Source organism: Dermacentor silvarum, chromosome 8, assembly GCF_013339745.2.
Source record: "Dermacentor silvarum isolate Dsil-2018 chromosome 8, BIME_Dsil_1.4, whole genome shotgun sequence".
Classification (NCBI taxonomy): Eukaryota; Metazoa; Arthropoda; class Arachnida; order Ixodida; family Ixodidae; genus Dermacentor; species Dermacentor silvarum.
In genome coordinates, this window is record NC_051161.1 from 87,739,216 (window position 1) to 87,758,913 (window position 19,698).

Consider the following 19,698-nt stretch of genomic DNA (forward strand, 5'->3'; position numbering starts at 1 on the left):
ATTTTCCAAGACAACACGAAACGACCCTAGCAGCTTGGAAGCACGTTTTTTTTATTTATTATTTTTATTTTATATGGCGCATTATCAATTGGTGGTCAAGAGCAAATGTCCGTATATGACGACGGAGTCGTAGCGTGTTACGGTAACACAATTCACAGCGCTGCAGGACATATCGCTATAGAGTTTCGTTTTGATGATTGTGATAGCCGGTCCTTCGGTGGCCCGTTTTCCCGCGGTCTCATCAATTATTAAACAACAAGAACGACAACGTGAACAGCGAGCAGTAGGATCTCTATTCTCATTTCTTGTTGCACAGGACTCGAACGCAAAGTCAAACGACAACTCTCGATCACACATTAAAAAACCGCACACTGTGCATGTTTGCTGTCAGACGTCTATAAGTGTAGCTTCCGATAACCTAGTTTTCTATATTTTTCTTCTTTCCCTGTAAGGTTTCTTTACCACAAGAATGGCGCAAAAGCTTGTCCTTCATCTTTCTGCCGATATAATCCGTAGTATTTTTACGAAGCCTTACTTGTTTCGCTCACCATTCTTGCCTTTCTCTCTACAGCGAACTTCAAAAATTAAACGCGGCAGTTTGTTATCTACCCCCGCTACAGTCGGGCGGATGACAATTCTTCCCTTTCAGAGACCTTGCGCTACCTTGCAAGCTTCCGCAGTACTGATTCTTGGTATTCAGCGTCTCCGTTCTTAAAGCTGTCGATTAATTCGACGTCGCCCTGCGATCTGCTATAGCCTCCTGGCCTCCTGGTTAGTTCCGATGGTAAAACGACCACCCCGGAAAGCCGTTGGTACCGGTTTCGATCCCTGGACCGGGACGAATTTCCTCCAAGTGACCAGCTTTCTTTCGCAGACACCCTATTGGGTTTCCTTTTGTGTCTGCAGAAGTCAGATGGCTGACCCCCCCTTTTTTTTCCTTTTTTTTTCTAATTGACTTTCCTCCACTTTGCGGGCTTCCGCATAACTGATTTGGTGTACTTCGACGGCATGCTCGAGGTGTCTTTATTATAATTTCTTTGTCGTCGCGTCGCGATAAAGTGCGTCGTAGGACACCCACCTCGTCGCAGGCTGCGCACCGGGGCTTGAGCGTCTCGGCGTAGTGCCGCTCGCAGTAGAGCTTTCCGTCCTTGGCGCAGTAGGTCAGGTCGACGAGCAGTTCGTTGCAGGCGCAGCACACGAAGCACGCCGGGTGCCAGGCGACCATCTCGCCGAACTTGGGCGCGATCACCGCCAGCTCGCCGCCGGGCAGCACGCCTCCGCACTTGTGGCACTCCTGAAGGATCGAATATAGGAAGAGAGAGAGAGACGCGTTATCCGCCGGTGATTATTGCGCTGTTCTACACACAAGTATATTAAAGTGAAGCTGATAAAGGCAGTTCCGTGACGGTGTGTTTGTGCGGCAGTGAAGGCCGGCGTGCGACGGCGCGGTCGATATCAAATTTAAATGCAACGTAACGTGTGTCGGATTAGGGTAGAAGCTTGGGCGAGGTAATCGCAGTACCGAATTTGCTTTGAAACTTAATGATCAATGATTGTAATGTAAAAATTACCTTGCGTATGTCTCATTCCAATAGCCAACAATTGATCAGCAAGGCGTTTTTTCCCCCTTTTTTTTTTTTTTTGGCCGGTAGTTAGTTATACTTTCTTTCTCACGTCGCGCTTTACCGGCTCGACGTTCTAGGTCAGCTAGGAGCTTGTACAGCTGCGGCGCTGAAAGCTGACGCTGAGATTCTGCGACGCGGCTTGCGCGGGAAACCCGAAGCGACCGTATGACAAAGGCGTCGGCGATGAATCGTCATAAGAACCGCCAACAAATAGACGATTAGTACTTCCGAAAAGTGTGAGCGCTCGCTTTTACGCAGTTGATCTATGAGTTGCTCAGGGGCCGAATTCACAAAGCTTTACTTTCGTAAGTACTCTCTGCCATTGGCCAACCGCATTCGCGAATAATATGTCCAACATCAGGATTGGCTAAACTTTTCTCTTACGAACAATTTCAGCGCAAGAAAGAATTTTACCCAATCCGGATTCCAGACATATCATTAACGAAGGCGGCCAGGCACTGTCAAAGCGAACTTACGAAAGACAACCTTTGTGAATCTGGCCTCAGATTCATGCTTACGCCCACAGACGTTATTGCAGGCATAAGTCTAGGAAATGTAGAGTTGAGACGGTATCTTCTAACGATGATCTTCATATTGCATTCGTTCCGCCCTTCGTGATTGGCTCGGACGCTGCGCGCAATGCTGCCATCGCTGGGATCAGCCACACGGGGTGGTGGCATCCGAGCTGTGTCGGAGCCAATAACGAAGAACCAGATGAATCAGTTTTGCACAGTAGGGAGCCCTGCCCTTGAAGTATATTGTTGTGAAACAATCAAACATACATCTATAGGTCCGTGAGTGGCCCCGGTTTGGCGAACACAGACGTACGCTATCCTCTGATTTCAATAAGCTGGATCGCCGTCGGCTTTCTCAATATTGTGTTCCGCGCTCCTGCCCTCGGCAAAAGTTCCAACAACAGGCTCTTCTGCTTTTTTAATGGGATTAGCATTCTTCGTCTTATATCTATCTATCTATCTATCTATCTATCTATCTATATCTATCTATCTATCTATCTACGCCGTCAAAATGCCATCGTGGTTACTTTAGATTTAATTAGATGTATATCAGGCTATGCATGACATGAATGACGTCTATGAATGGTATGAATGACGACATGAAATCCATGGCATGCATGACATGTCATGGTATGACATATAATGCCATGGCATAAACATCATCGTCATCCAAGCGCGAGATTGGAGCCAGACTGCATAGAATTAAGCCTCATACAAGGCGCATTCCACCGTTGGCAATACGGTGAGTCGCTACATTTTCTTGTTTTTTTTTATTGCGATAACAATTATATGGACACTCCAAAGCAGATTTCTGCCGTCGGCGTCGCCGTCGCCGTGAGGTTCCGTATGACGTCAATGGCGATGAAATCGTCGCCGCGCGCCGCCGAACGCTGTATATGCGAGTGAAAGGGCGCGAGGGACGCGCGCTTTCACGGGGAGTGAACCCACGGCGGAGAACAAACGCGCGTTCTGCGCCATGCTCCCTTAAGGGCTGCAGAAATAGGCGTCTCTTTCCTCCTTTACAATCACCATATATGTAGAGGCGTTGGTAGAGCAAACGCGCCTTCTTCCGACGCGCGAAAGGCCGTGGAGGGGGGGGGGGGGGGGGAGGGGGTTGTTTAGCTGCGGCACCAAGTGCCTATTTATATCGGAGCCTTCGGCAACAGTCACCAACGCCACACTCATTTTGTGCGAACGCGGGCAAAACGCCGACGGCGTCGCCAAGTTCTGCGTGTGGCCGGTGCTGCTGCATGTCCAAGTTTATACAGCTGATAAAGCTACTATCATTACTCCGTATAGCTCTCTACAAATTTGCTATCGCAATTGATGCTTCGCCTTTCAGGTGAAACTGCGACAACTTTTTTTTTATAGCACCTATTTACGGCAGGTTTAAGTGAAATATTGTGTCCACAAGCTGGCCGTAGCTCCGCTCTCTCCTTCTTTCCTATTTCGTTTTCATCTCTACATTCGCACCCCCCACATAAGGTAGCAAGCCAGATTACTTATCTGATTTATCTCCAACCTTTCCATTTCCTCTTTTCTCTCTCTGTATATCTGCTGGCTTCCTTTGTTTTCTTTTCTTCTTTTCCTCCCTTTCTTTTCATTTTTTTTCAGTCAGGAACAGAAAGCAGCAGCTAGTGCATTACGTCAGTATCACAATGAAGCATTCCTCATCCTATCTGGAATGTAACTGTTCTTCAGCTTCTAGATACACAGCTCACGAGGTTCTCCGGAAAAAGTGGAAACTGAAGGCAAAGCGAGTATACATTTGGAAGAGGCCTCTTGTCATTCTGTCTGCGTCTTCGCTACGTTGTAAGACCATCACAAACGTTAAGCCAGAGTCCACTCCCAATTGGAAACTACAGTTCCATTACGGCGCACTTGTTTTGCAAGGTGACTGGCACACTTGTATAATCGCAGTGGGTAGGAAAGTAATCTGCAACATATCGAAATATTTACTGGTGCCACATTGCAGCACTACAGTTTTAAAGCGTTTTCTTCGGTGCCATTGTTTATACGACCACTTGGCTTATTAAATGTCAAGCAAATATAGTTATATCGGGAAATCGGTTGGAAAGCGGCTTATACTGGCGCCGGTTAATACGAGTATTTAGAGAAGCGCCAACTTGTGGAAATTCACGATTACATTTTAGCTCCCAGGCAAGCAAGAACTTACACACTCTTGCTCGGTGAAAGGCTGAATACACACGCAAAACGTCGTCTCTGATTACGCTCAGAGACTGACTAACGTACTTCAATCATTTCACGTGAAAAATAATTTCTTCGACTTGTAGCTCCTAAGTTAAACATGCTGCAGGTTTCCTTGTAGTGCTCGGCGATTGAAGCGCGCTACTCGAAACGCGTGGCAGCCAGCGCTTCTTGTAGCAGCCTTGAGCACTAGGTGATCGCTCAGGGATGCAGTCACAATGCGTCGCACACAGACTCATTTTTCATTTGATACAAAAAAGTCGCAGTTTCGCCCGAAAGGCAAAGCATCGATTGCGATAGCAAATTAGTAGACAGCTATACGAGGTAAGCATAGTAGTTTTATTGGCCGTATAAACTTGTAAACATTCGATTGACTAACTAAATTAACAAGCATGGTGTCACGCGCGCACACGCAAACATGGACACGTCTCACTCGATGAGCGCGCACATTCGCTGCCAAAACGCTGGAGTGAGAAAGCGTGGTGGCAGCAGCGAGTGAATTGAACTTCGTGCTGCCTCTTACGTGAACACTAACTAAGCGGCGAGAACACAACACACACGAAGCTATGAGCCCTCAGCACACCTAGACTATGTACTCAACGCAGATCGCTTTCAAGATAGGGCCCGCGCGGCCGCGAGCGGCCCCGATATACGCAGCAGCAACCGAGCAGCCGCCTTGCACGCTTCCACTCGCACATAAAGCATACAGCGCGCGGCGACGATGTTATCGCCCCCTGAGACTTTATACGGAACATCACGGCGAAAGGCGACGGCAGAAATGCGGCTAGAGTGTCCATATAATTGATATCGCAATAAAACTGGTAACTGCTTGTTACAAATATAACTAAGATTCTAGTCAGAGCAGTGTGAAAACGGCTCCCGTAGTTGCATTTACTACCCAAAGAAGCTGGTGCGTATGACTAGTACAGGTAGTCAATTTAGGAACCATAGATAGTAATGGCACTAGTTTGGCGGCATTTGGTACCAAATTATGTTAGCGGGGCCCGACTCGTTTACAAGCGGCACTTCGATCGCCAAGAAACAATTACGTCGCTTCTGTCCTAAAACTGATTATAAACAGGTATGCGGGAAAAAAAAGGCGGGGACCGTATATTGCTACACAGTTTAGCGAATTTTTTAAATATTTGTAGCATCATCATCAAATATAGGTATGTAAGGGTCATGACGGAAACTTAGGTTGCGCGTAATAAACTGCACTGTACAGAAAGCAACAAACAACAAAGGGGAACAACGCATCACAGAACACGTGATAGAAATATCACGCTCAACAGGTTTATAAAAACAGCCTTATCAGTACATATATCCATAACCTTTATAAGAGCATAAGTAGTACCGGTGGGCACCTATGTATATGGATAAATAAACTAAGTGAGGAACCTATATGAGTATACGTTAGTCAGGAGATATGTGCGCCACAACGGCGCGCACATAGCTATTACTTGAACATAATGATACAACTTATTGCTTATCTAAATATCGCATTAAGACCGCCCCTACGCAGCATAACAGACCACGGGCGAGACGAGGTAGCCCCTTTTTCTATCTGGTCTGTGAAACCTAGTAACTACTCATCGTTAAGGCAGCACATACTGAGTGCGAATTATCGAAGGTAATAAACAGCTAGTAAAGAAGTAGTCATGGGTGGTAAATTTAGTAACTACGCCCGTTACTATCCTATTACGAACTTTTTTTTTCTAAGAGTGAATAGGTCTGCAATGTTCAAAGAAATTGTCTATTTCAATAGTTCTCCTTCGCTAACTTGGTTGTTTACCAAGGAAAATATATGTTCTCGGCGAGTTTCTTCACGCGACATGAGGTTACTCCTTTCCAAGAAACGTTTCACAACACATTTAGGCTTAGTAGGGTCTCTTTAGCAAATTGCTTTCGATCAGGCTTGGTGAACGTTGCGCAAACGATGTGTTGCCGAACTACATAGAAGAGCTGCGAAATTGGTTGCTGAATGGAAGTAGTGTAGCCTGAAATACCTCAAGTTCATGTCTTGCGAAACTAATGGCTTCAAAAGCGGCGGATTTAATGGGCACTCGATGCTTCTTGTGAAACCGAGCAAAGATAGCAACACCTTTTGCTTCTTTTAAGTCTCGTTCTTCTTCTTTATAACATTCGCTGTGCACCGAATTTTCTTTTTCTTTTGTAATTTCGGTTTCACATTGTGTGAAACTTTCGGACGGGAGCTCAGTAAAAAGTTGTTTCTGTGCTAGTGATTCATAATGCTTTGGATAAGATGACGCGCAAAACAGACCAAGACCAGAAGCGAGGGGCAAGGGCTAGTGCAAAATAACTCCCGTAACCTAGAACGCTACTCCACTCAAAAACACCTATGGCCTCACTCGACAAAATAGAGTCATTGGAAAAATTTGACTCTACGACAAAACGAATTGCAGCGCCGCCCCTCGACAGAAGTTGTAACTTAGCTTCATCGACCGCAACCTCCGCGATCAGCTTCGGCAGCGCGCCGATGCCGATCACGAAGGCCACGCATTGACGCACCACAGCGATCCTTGACAAGAGTAGCGTCTTCAGTCGAGGGGCGGCGCTTTGCTCTGCTCGGTGGAGTGGAGGAAGAGCTTCGAGTCGAGATTCGTTGAAGAATACTGGGGTAAAAACTTCTGTAGGTGCAGATGTTGGATGTTAGCCCCCTGATGCCTGCACGTTTTCACCAAACTGTGCACCTCAATAAGATGAAAACAACGTTCATTTCATTGATTGTACTTAAATACATTGCTATTGTTTCACTGTATAAGTTTTGCGTGTGAGTAAGTGATCTACGCGTATTTTGGACAAAGTTGGAAATAATGGCAGCTATTGCGTCGTCGTTGCGACGAAAGAGAACGTATCAGGTAATTTACAAAAGCGGTGCCCTAGGAATGCAGAGATGACTTTCGTGGCACATGTCATTAGCTATCGTGGACGAGTTACTCATTGGCTCGTTATTACTCGAAATTTGGCGAATCAGTTTTGTGAAGTCCTGTCGTAAAGATAACACGAGTAGCACCTGTGTATTTTGCAGTGTACTGTGGGGTGCTTATCTCTAAACACGAGCTATTCTCGTGATTTCTGGTAAGCGAACATGTCTTGACGCTAGTTGCTCGATACCCAAATTAAAACGATCGCGCCGAAGTTATTCATTGAATTGAATTGGTAGACTTAGTTAATTAGTCACCTCCGAATCGGTGGCTATCACACTATCGTGTTTATTCATGGCTATCACACGGCAAAAAAAAAAAAAGCAATGTACTATCCAAAAATTGCCTCTTTATTTTTTTCGCTGGTCAAAAAAGCAACATAATGTTCACAACTCATTTGGCTCATTTTAGACATCGCATACACTACCGAAAAAAGAATTGTGAGACAAATATTGTAAAACCTTGCTAGAATCTCTGCTATAGAGGGAAGCGAAGAATGGCTGCAGCTCAGGAAGGCAGCAGGAGAGAAAAACGCAAAAGGACTGGAGCGCACAAGGATGAGAATAGAAAGAGAACGAAAGACTACGAAAACAAGAAGAAAGCTAGAAAGGTGCGCTTGCCTTGGCTCTCCTTCTCCAGGCGGCGCCACCGACCATGCCGCGGGTAGCCGCAGATGGTGTCGCGCTCTGGCGCCACAAAACTCAAGCGCACTGGCGCCTGTTTTTGAAAGCCGGCTTCGGGATGCAACAGGTCTGGACCGTTCAACTAACATTTCTTGACTGCTGTAGCACTATGAAGGGGTGCTGACTTTCAATATTTTCCACTATTCTTTGTGAAAGCAGAGGGTTTCCCAAAAAATGATCTCATTTTATTATTAAGAAATTGCCCGTCGGAATACCTATCAGATTCGCCGCGGTGCTTTAGTGGTTTTGCTAAAGCACGAGATCACGGGTTTATTTCCCCAACCGTGGCGGCCGCATTCCAATGGAGCGCACGTGCACGTGCACCGTGCTTCGGGTGCGCTATGGAGAGCGCCAGGTAATTGAAAATCATCCGCAGCACCCCAAAAGAGCATCCCTCCCAGCCCACTAGTTGCTTTGTCACGTTAGACCCCGTATATGTACAGTACACCCTCGTTAAGCGGATCCTCAAGGAACCAGGTAAACAAGTTCTGTTTATCGGGAGTTTCATTTACCGAGAGATTGAACTCAAGGGTTCAGAAAATGCTCTTTGGAAAGGGGCATGGCATATACTTTATCGTAAACGTATGTGTTAAAATTTCGATCATACGTGTAGATATTGCGGTTAAATCTAAAGTTAAACTAGGCGTTACTAAGAAAGCAAAAATCGTAATTGCTAGTCAAATCATCTCGGCTTATGAAAGTCTGTAATATAAGGACTGCTCCATTTTTCCCAGGAGAAGCAAATACACATCATGGATTGGCTTATCATACACCCGGCGAAGCGCTCGCACGTAAAATGTTTGACATTTTCGCTTACCTTGGCAATCAATCTGTTCGGTCAGTCGGTTTTTACGAAAATCGCGTCTTGTAAACCGACGCTGCAAGAGGCTAAATGTGCATCGTCACGTGGTGCTCTTTCGGCGCTCGGTCTAGACACGCGGCACGATGAGTCAAACTGACTCTTCAAACGCTACAATCGGCAACACGTTGCATAAGCGAGGACTACGGTCGATGATTTATTCGCCTCACACTGACCTCGCGGCTGTGAACTTGAAAACCAGCCACTGTCATTTAGACTCAGCGCTTATGTTGCGTAATGAACTCCCTAAAGAATTTTCTCTGCGCACTTGCGTCAGCAAATCACGACATTTAGCCGTACCCTTCCCGCTTATAAGAGGGAAGCGTTAAGGGTGATGTAAGAAAATTTTTCACGGTGAGTGCCAACGTAATTCAGATAGACTGTAACAGTTCCTCGATATCAAAGGCGAGCGGGTGGGCGAAGGCGGAAAGGGTTCAAAGATGGGGTAGCCTCTTTCTGCATAACACCGATTTTCATAATCCGGCCGCAGTGGAGGTCATATTTCGACGCCAAACGTGCCCGTCAAAGTGATGTTCACCGAAAGCTGTTCTTCAACGCTCTGCTTTCGTAACAAGCATTCAACCAACGCTGCCTTCTTATCTTTTTTAAATTCTTTATACGCTACATCTACCAGAATTCATTTAACTTACGAAAGCCATATTCCCTAGCAAAAAAGGTTGAAAGCACCGTCGGGTTCAGAGCAGATAAGCCTTCATTTGACAAGGCACGCGTTTCTGCGAGTGCCGCGCTGTATCCCCTTGGCGATTGGTGGAGCGTCGTAGGATGCCACAGGCCTCAGCGTATAGCCGCTCACGCCTTCGCCCGACGTTAGCTACAAAACACCAAGTTACTCCGAGTATGTGAGCGAGAATTCACTAGTTGACAAGATCCATTAGTTGGAGAAACCTTGCGCCATCACTTTCATGTCGCTCAAGAATGTGTGTATATATATATATATATATATATATATATATATATATATATATTACTGCTTCTCCGCCGTGGAGTACCGGTCGCTTAGTGTTATTTAGAGTTCGCTGCATTTTTAGCTTGCGCACAGTGCCGCATTAGACACCGATTGAAAGGCGGCTGATGCGCGAACAGCTGAGGGCCGCATGCAGCATGTCAGAGCCAAGCCATGTTGTTATGTGCCGTGCGCACAATATACGAAATGAACCGCACGCATTCGCCGTATAGAAACGAAAAAGGCGCAAGAAAATGCTGCTATTCAGCTAAGGGCACTGAAACGAGGGCAAACGAAATGGGCAAATTAAATGACGTTTTGCAGGTGGGCTGGTCAAGGCAATATTCGTTCGGTGTGAATAACGCCGGTCAGCACGACATGTTCCTGTCGAACGACGCATGCAGTGACAACTCTTAAGTATATATATATATATATATAAGTTGGTGTTTATCGCTCACGCTGAATATACCTACTATATCCAATCACAAAACATACGAATTCGCATGTTGGTAATTCATACTGAATAGTATGGCGCAAGCAAGACGAACATGCACGCGACAAGACGAAGCGATGACTTGCAGAATCAGGGTGGCAATTCGCAAAAAGGTGAAGGCGTGGTTCTTTCATGCCTTTTTATTGCCGCATGTAACTTGCTTATTTGCGTTTTTTTTCGGTTTCGTTTGCTCTGTGTAATGACGTGGCTGGCCAGCGCGCGTGCAGAAGCTGCGCTAGTTATACTCCGGCGGCGCCAGCATATATGGCGCGGCTGAGCGCGGCCGCGCAAGCCCTCGCTTGAATGCGATCTACGATGGGTATAGTCTAGGTGCACCGAGGGCTGATAGCTTCGTGCGCGCTGAGTTCTGGCCGCTTAGTTCGCCTTGAAGCGCGAGGCAGCACGAAGGTCAATTCGCTCGCTGCTGCCGCCGCTCTTACTCACACCAGCGTTTTGAATGCGAGTGTCCGCAGTCATCGAGTGAGATGTGTTGATGTTTGCCTGTGCACGCGTGGCACCATACTTGTTAATTTAGGTAGCAAGCGAAAGTTTACATGTTTATACGACCAATAAAACTACCACCCTTACTTCATATAGCTTTCTAATTATTTGCTAACGCAATCGACGCTTCGCTTTTCGGGAGATGCTGCGACTTTTTTTTCTCGTATAAATATAATGTGCCCTTAAATTTCGCGATATTTTTCAATTGAGAAACTATAATGCAAAGGCGCGCGCAAATAAAGAGTTTTGCGGTAATATGCTCACACCGCGTTGCAATAAAATCTTGTTGGAAGTCAGCGTTTCATATTATCTCGTCCTTCCTCGTCTTTTGTTTGCGCTGCTCTATTCAAAATAACCGTATATCAGTGGCGTTTCCAATCATCTAGCTTAATTGTACGAGTGACGCACGTCATACGACGCCTAACGTACACGAAACGCGGCGAATAGAATTTTACGATTCGTACTTCGAACACACCGTGTCCGCGCCGCACTGGCTACAACGTGGTTCAACGCCCGCGTAAAATGTCGCGCGCACACTCTCATTATAGGCGTCGACCACTCGTTCCCGGCTGTACTTTTACGAAGACAGCCTCCGAAACGGATGGTATCTCCGAAGGTTGACGGCTACCCAGCAACAAATGCTGCGCTCACCTGGTGCGGAGCAACGCAAACACAATCTGGCAAACGCGTACAGGATGGAAACAACGAACCGCGTGTCCTATTTCAGCGCGTTTGCTTTGGGGCACCGCCCTTCCATCCACGTCGTTTTTTTTTTCGTTGTTTTGAAGCACGTACATATTTTGGTACGCACTTTACTGTGGTACGGCCAGTATTTGCCGTCGCGCCTTCTCAGCAATTTATCCCCCAAAAAGTTTACTATAAACAAATGCTAAAGAAATTCTTAGAATTGTCTACTTATGTGTAAGCATTCTATTGCTCGTCTACATGTCTACCCATCTGTACCAATCATCGACTATTACACTAACGATTACATGTCTTAACTACCAATTATGCATTTATTTTGCAGATATATCGTATCAACTTAGCCGGAACGCCATCACAACCGGTTTTTCTTGTTTTTGCCACAATACAGCATTATCTTTATTTTCCTTTTGTTTACGTTCCCTTTTTTTGTTATGACCTTGACGCGGTGACCGCAACATCACTAATATTCTTAAGGTTACCAATCATCTACTATTACACTACTATAGCATCTACCAATCAGTCATTCTATCATTTTTTTTATACTCCGCAATCCCAAAGCAGGCTTCTTTGCACGCACACTAGTATTGCGGAAAAGTAAGCTTTTAGGGAACGTAAATTTTCAAGGGGGCATGACGAGAACGGTTACCTATTTTATTGCGATAGCAATTATATAGACACTCCAGGCGCATTTCTGCCGTCGGCGTCACCGTCGTCTTCGCCGTCACCGTTGCCATCGCCGTGAGGTTCCGTATAAAGTCCACGGGGGATAACATCCTCGCCGCGCGCCGTATACTTATGTGCGAGTGAAAGCGTCGCCGCGCATGCCCGGGCGGGCCGCTGCATTTTGAAAGCCATCTACGGCGAGGACAAGGTGCGCTCTGCGCTGTTTTGGCGGCTTATTTCCCGTTGATGTGAGTGGCTGCACGAAGGTCAATGCGCTCGCTGCTGCTGCAGCTGCGCTGCCTCACCCCAGCGTTTTGACAGCGAGTTACCGCGATATCGAGTGAGATGCGCTCATGTTTGCTTGTGCGCGCGTGACACCATGCTTGTTAATTTAGTTAGTATGTCTATGTTTACAAGTTTATACGGCCGATAAAAGTACCATCCTGACTTCGCATAGTTGTCCACTAATTTGCTATCCCAATCAATGCTTCGCCCGTCGGGCGAAACTGCGACTTTCTTTATTTTGATTTTGCATTCCTTCTTTATCGATTTAAAGCTACCAATCATCTACATTTACACTACTATAACGATTTATTGTCTTAACTTCGCCAATTATGCATTTGTTTTGCAGATGAAGGGTGTGACACTTCTCGCGTTACGGACAGTTTACGGACAGGTTACAGAACTATGGCCTACGGTACGACTCCGACCAAACGTCGTGGGTTCGACTCCCACCAAAGGTCAAGGGTTCGTAGCCTTAATTAGCAGCAAACTTCGAGGGTCTTACTCCCACCAAAGGTCGATGGTTCGTAGCCGTTTTGTACCTTTCGTGTCGTCGACGCGTTTTCGCTCAAGGTCGACTGACTGATCATGAGACATATAAGGCTTTCGCTCTAAAATTAAGTCATAATAGGCTGACGTACAGAGAGCGGGTTACATTTAAAAATCCAAAAGTGTTTAGTTCTATATATGTTACCTCCCGGCGATAGTGTACAATATAGTCGCGCGCCCGGTTGTGTAGCCTACCAGCGTCTTGTCGAGGGCCTCCCTGACGTAACCGATGTCGAGGGCGATCTCGTTGCGAGCGTTGACGAAGTCCTCGAAGGCCCGATGGCACTCTCGCTCCAGGAACTTGCAGTAGGCCAGCGCCAGGTCCTGTTTGGGCAGCTGCACGATGAGCTGCCGGTCGCGGTACTTCTCCCCCGGGCTGCCCAGCCTCGGCACCTTGTGGTTCGGCAGCTGAGCGAAGTACTCCTCGATCTGCAAGGCAGTGAACACTCAAGTGGCGCAAGTGCACGAACTAACCCTGGTATACGGGTGTGGTCTATGACCTCCCTGTATACGTGGGCAAATCAGACAGCGACGGTGCCACACGGCAGCTCTCTGAGGCTTCATTAGACTTCGTCATAACAATTTACAGCGATTCCTTGAAAGTAGCTTACGTTCGTGCAAATTGCAACAAGTTCTAGCACGACCAGCATTCTTTGGGAACTTATGGCAGCTTGCATTTGGTATCAACTTCTTTCACACACCCAGTGACCAAGGTTGTCTACTAACTTGGGCCACTATGTATCTGCTGGCTGCTATCTTGCCAAGCAGACAATATATAGGCCACTGCTTATTTGCACGAATGGACAACATGCTGCTGGATGCTGTTTGGCCTAGTAGACCAGCGTGCAACCCCTGGCAACATTAAAGAAACATTAAATGACACTGCCAGTCGCGATGTGACTGTTGACATTACGTACTTCCAGTTAGCCATGTCTATTATGCTGACTTCATTGTACACAGTTTTGTATACGTCTTTCACTTTGTGTCTTTCTGAAATCCGGCACTGAAATAAAAAAAAGAATTGTGGCCTAATGGTTAGAGCATCGTGCTGCTGTGCTAAAGTCACGTGTTCGATCCCACCGTCGGCAACGCATTTCTTTTCATCGACGCGGTCAAAAACGTGCTACACAGGAACCTAACTACCTACCTATTACAGCAAAGCGTCTGAAATAAGGCATAGAATGATTCGCATTAATAGAGACGTCCCAAAACATCACTGTGGTTATGAGAGACGCCGCAATGAAGGTCACCGGATTAATTGTGACGACCTGAGGTCCTAGAGACTGCATCTAAGCCTAAGTGCGCGAGCGCTCTTTGCATTTCCACGCGTCTCAAGGTTCGGATATAGTCCGGTGTAACGCCGGGGCGCGCCAAATGCGGCGTATATAGTTACGCTAGGCCGGTGCAAAGCGTATACGCTCTACAGTATCAAGCAGAGTGTGTTGATAGTCTAGCGTCATTCGGCGCGCTTTGGCGCGGACAACGCGGGAATAGAACATGTCCAATCATGGCTCCGGAGCCGCTAGACCAGAGTGCATCACGCGATGTATAGCTTGAGTGGCCGGCCTACAAATCGGGTGCAATGAAGAGATTGCGCTGAGTTTGCGCCTTTGCCAAACGAAGAAGCCCTCACTCGCCGCACCCGTTCGCGCATGCGCTGCGACAACAGCTAACCGCCGCGCTGCTGCGGGCTGCGTTCAGCGCGCTGAACTATACAGGGGTGACATATTTTCGGCGATCGTGGCGTCACCGATGGGACGTATCTCACTTCGCCGGCCACTGCCTGGCACGCTGGAAACGTCACGGCCAGAAATCGACCCGACAACCTATAGTAAAGTCTAAATGCTACACAAAAACCGCTTTTCATCGAACAATGCAGTTGCTTCAAACCAACCATGTCCGTAATCGTCTCACACGCCCCCTTTTTTTTTCTTTTGCGCCTTAAGCGCCGCGTTATTTGTTTCAGTAATGTCTGACGCAATTTTGCAGCTGATTTAATACCTGCCGCCTCTCTACCCAGGCGTCATTGTTCCAAAACTCCGAGCTTAGTTCTCTCAGGTTTCGTGATAGAAAAAAACAGCTCGTTATGAACAGAGAAGACTGATACATGAACAGAGAACACTGATACACAAGTGATGCCTCCGCAACGCTACGAACTGCTAACGTGGCTATACAGTAAAGCGCATCAAACACTACATGCAGCCCACCATGTGGCTACTTGGCGAAATATTCGTCCCCGCCTTGTGTAAACTGGCAAGTTAGGAAAATCATCTATGAAATCAAGCTCAGATGCGGGAAGACAACATCAATCGAATGACAGGCTTTAGCACAGGCGTACTGCGCAATAAAGGACATCGTTCGGAACTAAGCATCTCTAAAGTGAATATTTGCGGCGCGCGGCATCGCCCGCCAGCTATTTTAGCAGTACTAACTCTTAAAAGGAGCGCAGTAGAACTGTTACACGGTCGAATTAATGCTACCAGCACAAAACTAAGTAGGTCAAAAACAAAAATGCTGGCACCGCAAACGCTGGGGTTTGCGATCCCCTTTAATTTTATAGATGGCTTGCACTGACGTCATTGTAGCCGCCATGTTGGTGCACCGACACGATGATAAGCTGGGTCCGTAACGTCACGTGAATACTTTCAATAAGATGGATTGGACCGAAGTGCTCGGAGTCGCCATGTTTGGGCACCGACACGGTGATAAGGTGGGTGCGTGACGTCACGTGAAAGCTATCAATGTCTGCAACTTATATTGCGAGGAATCTGCGTACTGATTCTCTTTGTGCGTCATTGAATTACTGAGCCGTGCAGTAACATCCGTCCACGTGGGGGAATGTTTGGTTAGTCTTACCTTTGCACTGGACAGTCCTGGTGGCACCCAGGAGTATCCCTCCTGCAGCGTCTTCTCCTTGGAAGTATGCTGCGAAGGGTCGGAGGCCTTGATGCCAATGCGGTCACGCACGTTGACGAACTCTTCGTGGTACACATCGTGCGATTCTCGGGGGCACTTGCAGTTGTTGCAGACTTTCCTGCATAGCAAAGAAAGCGCGAACGCTTAGTGGTCACTCCTGGAGTCAGCGCGGCGACCGCACTCGGCTCGAAGACGTGCAGCCTGTGCCTCGCCGACGCAGGCGTGGTATAGCAACGTCAGAATGGAGTCACGCTTACACAGTTTGGGGTATCACGTGTTACTATCCAGTGTCGCACGTCGCCGCTGTAAATAGGCTACCGTGGAACGATTGAGTTATAAATTGCACCATTATTTCGTTTTTGTTCTGTTTAACAGCGGGAAATGTGGCTCCTCGTGTCACAGGCGCCGTGGTAAGAAAACTTGGGTCAACTTTGAAAGCGCAGTTCCTTATGGTGACAATTTATTGCCTTGTCACTTTGAGGCACTGCTAAATTGGTTCTATCTCACGGTTCAGTACTTCTACGGAGCTATACACACGAGCTTCTAATGACGCATCAATGTACCCCGTCACATACCCCACCCTCTCCCTTCCACAACGCCAAAATACATTCGTCAATCAGGGCCTTGTGAAGGTGCGTCATATTCTAGCGTTTTTTTTTATTTTATTTTTTACAGCGGAGCTGTTTAAGCCGGCTGCAAGTCCGCGACGCGTTAACAGCAAATGTGGGCCGATCTTGGCGGTAGTGCAAAAAGGGTTCAAGCGCAATGGCACATACCCCTGTGAACTAGCGAAGCTGAGCCGGACTAAGTCTAGCAAAGCATGGTTGGGACTACTAAAGCTGAGTCAGTCATCGATAGCCAACGATAGCCAGTAAATAGCTAATCGATAATCGAACAATAATCAATAAATTCCGGAAAATGCTGGGGATGACTGAAAATTCTGGAGGCTAAGCACTAAGCCTAGCTCAAAAGCCAGGTACTAGCTAGGTGCCCATCAGCTCCACTGTCTCTTTAGCATTGCGCCTGCAGTGCTTCCAGTGCAAGCTACGCTATTTTATTCTTTTTATTGTTTATTTATCTGTTTTAATTTTTTCTGGAGCATGCACATGGCTCATCTTGTTTCGAATATTTGCTCCGTTATTCTTTTTTTTTGTATTTAGGCAACCAGCTCGCGCCCCAAATAGCAAGGTGTGTTTTCCCTACACATGTTTCCTTCCAATTTCTTTTATCTCATTTTGTAAATCCACACGGTCTCTTTTTTGCTTCAATTATTTGCATCTGATTTACTGCCGCCGCTTCTCTAACTTTCTTTTTTATGCCCCTGGTTGTCTATTTACACTTTCGATTACCCTGTACTTGGCTGCCAACTTTCTTGACTTCTTCCTCCATTCTGTGTCCACGCTTTTCAGGTACAGATACGTGTGCACTTTAGCCGCCGATTTATTTTTATCCAAGTTCCTGAGTCTTTCTTCACAACTAACTTTTCTCTGCGCTTCTCTGACTTCAAAAGAGGCCCAACACATGTCATCCTGCATGGCTCATTCGTGGTTTTACCATGGCCCAAAGCCAAACGGCCTATCAATCTTTGGTTAACTTCCAACCCCAAGAAGATGTTGGTTTTTAAGCTTTGCATTTGCGAACGTTAGAGCTAGTACCACTACTCCTTTCCCGATTCCACTATTCACCTCATATTTATTGCAGCGCAAAAGCGTTCTGTGTTAAATCATTGCTGCCCCCAATCCACATTCCCTTTATTTTCAGGTTATCTTGATGGGTGCTTGAGTAAGTCTTGCCTTCGTTTATGTATACGTCCAGATATTTATATTTCTTGGCTATGGGTACGACTTGCTGTTTAATTGATACCACGTAATTACTCATCTCTTCATCAAATATCATCATTCCTAATTTCTCTTTGGTAAACATAAAGCCTAGATTTGTCGCTACGTTGCCACACATATTCTCAAGTCACTATAACTCTCTTGCACTATCAGCTAAAAGCACTATGTCGTTCGCATGCGTCGGCCCAGAGGACCTTGAGATTGCACCCTTTGTCCACAACGATTGTAAGATAAATCTAACGCTAATTCACTGCTTTCCAGTCGCCTATCTATGACCTCAACATTTCATACATGATACAATCGCCACCTGGCTCCGACTTGCTGCAACAAGTGAGAGAAGTCTGCGGTTCAGCTAGGCTAAATGGGTGATTTCTCGTGGCTATAAGATATCGGGGCAGCTTGCTGTTTCAGCGGCCAAAGTCTCCACCATTGCGAGCTGACAAAGAAAAAGAAGACACCCCACCCACAGAGTACATGCTCCAACCAGGACATCCTGCTACAGTAATAAGAACGACCTCCGCTTCAACAGCGAAGCTTTCTGTCCAAAGAAACCAGTACATGAATTTCCCGGCACGTTCTTGCTAACATTAATATTGGGGCCAGTTTTGGCCTTCCTTTCGGTGCATACGGTATACTTAAAACGCGTATGAGTGAGATTGTAGACAATGATTTCACCACGTTCAAAGGCGGAACTGCTTCGTGCATAAAGTCCACGCACGACTAAACGCCCAGGATGCTAGAACGCGTGCCGGCGCAGCTGGCCCCTGTTGGCACCATCGCCGACACGTAATAATGCTCGACCCTCGCGGACGAGATTAAGCAATTGCAGAGAAGCTCCAGGGAGCGCTCTTCTTGGTCAAGGCCGTCGCTCTTGCGCAAGTGACGGCGCGCACTGTCCTCGCGCTTGCCACTTCGCATCTCTAGGCTGTGCGCCACCGCGTGCTACTTAAGCCGTGCGTGCCGTGCATTTAAATTGCAATGCGGCTGGCTGCGCGAGCCAAAAGTATATGCACTCCGAGCTCAGTGCAAGTCTGCATCTCTCGACTGTTCGTATGGCTGTTGTTTAAGTAATAGCTTGCCAGGTGACTAACATTTCGAGAACATTTAGATTATATGAAAATGTCCAACATTGTCTAGGGGAAAAAAAAAAGCGCTGTGAGCAGTTTTGCCCGAGAGGGTGAAGCACTGCTATGCATAGCTGAGTAAACAAGAACTACAGTAGGGCGTCGCAGTGTTTCCGCCCCCCAAATTTCTGAACATGTCTATATCTCGGAAGCAGCATCTTGAGGATCGACATGCCACTCTTTCTAAGAGTACACTTCCCAAATTAGATAACGAGGCCCAATCGGCACTTACTGCTCAGCATCAGGCCATCAACGTCAGTCGCGTGCGCTTATGCATCGACAGTGAGGAAGCAGAAGACGTTAAGTAGTGGCCAATTCCAGTCGTGGGTTTGAGCCATGTTTTGATGCAACAGCATCAACAATGTGAAGACAAGCAAGTCAACGAAAGATGGAATATAGATAAAGCCGAATAAAGTATTTATTTACGACTGCGAACCGTGGGGATCCAAGCAGGAGGGGCATGTGAATAAGATGCAATCAATGTAAGAAGTAAACACGTAAAGAAAACATGTCAGTTTCATATTACAGTCGTTGGATAATGTTTATGCGACGTGTGACTGCTGAAGTATGCATACGAAGAAACAGACATCTCTGACAAACTTTTTATGCATCCCAGCAGGTTCACGTCGTTGCTAAGACTGTTCAAGGCCACGACGGAATTCCGGTTTGTCGAGCTCAGCGTCGACTTTGGGATCGCATCTTGATTGAAAAGTGACGCCTTGCAATCTTCGCGTCACGTTATCGTCAGTCGACCGCACCGAAATCATACTCTGGCACTGTTTCCGTTGTGCACTCTGCCGAAGTCTTAATGTGGAAGCTTTCGACGAA

At 46.8% G+C, this 19,698-nt stretch overlaps 1 protein-coding gene across 1 annotated transcript in view; it reads right to left on the bottom strand.

Moving 5' to 3' along the window:
• The window catches only part of LOC119461539 (uncharacterized), a 266,138-nt gene that overhangs the window by 138,157 nt on the left and 108,283 nt on the right, over window positions 1–19,698 (bottom strand). The window contains exons 3-5 of the mRNA XM_037722882.2: window positions 15,849–16,026; window positions 13,188–13,421; window positions 1,079–1,294 (exon numbers count right to left, since the gene is read on the bottom strand). Coding sequence (XP_037578810.1) covers window positions 1,079–1,294; window positions 13,188–13,421; window positions 15,849–16,026 — 628 coding nt within the window. The remainder of the gene's footprint in view (window positions 1–1,078; window positions 1,295–13,187; window positions 13,422–15,848; window positions 16,027–19,698) is intronic.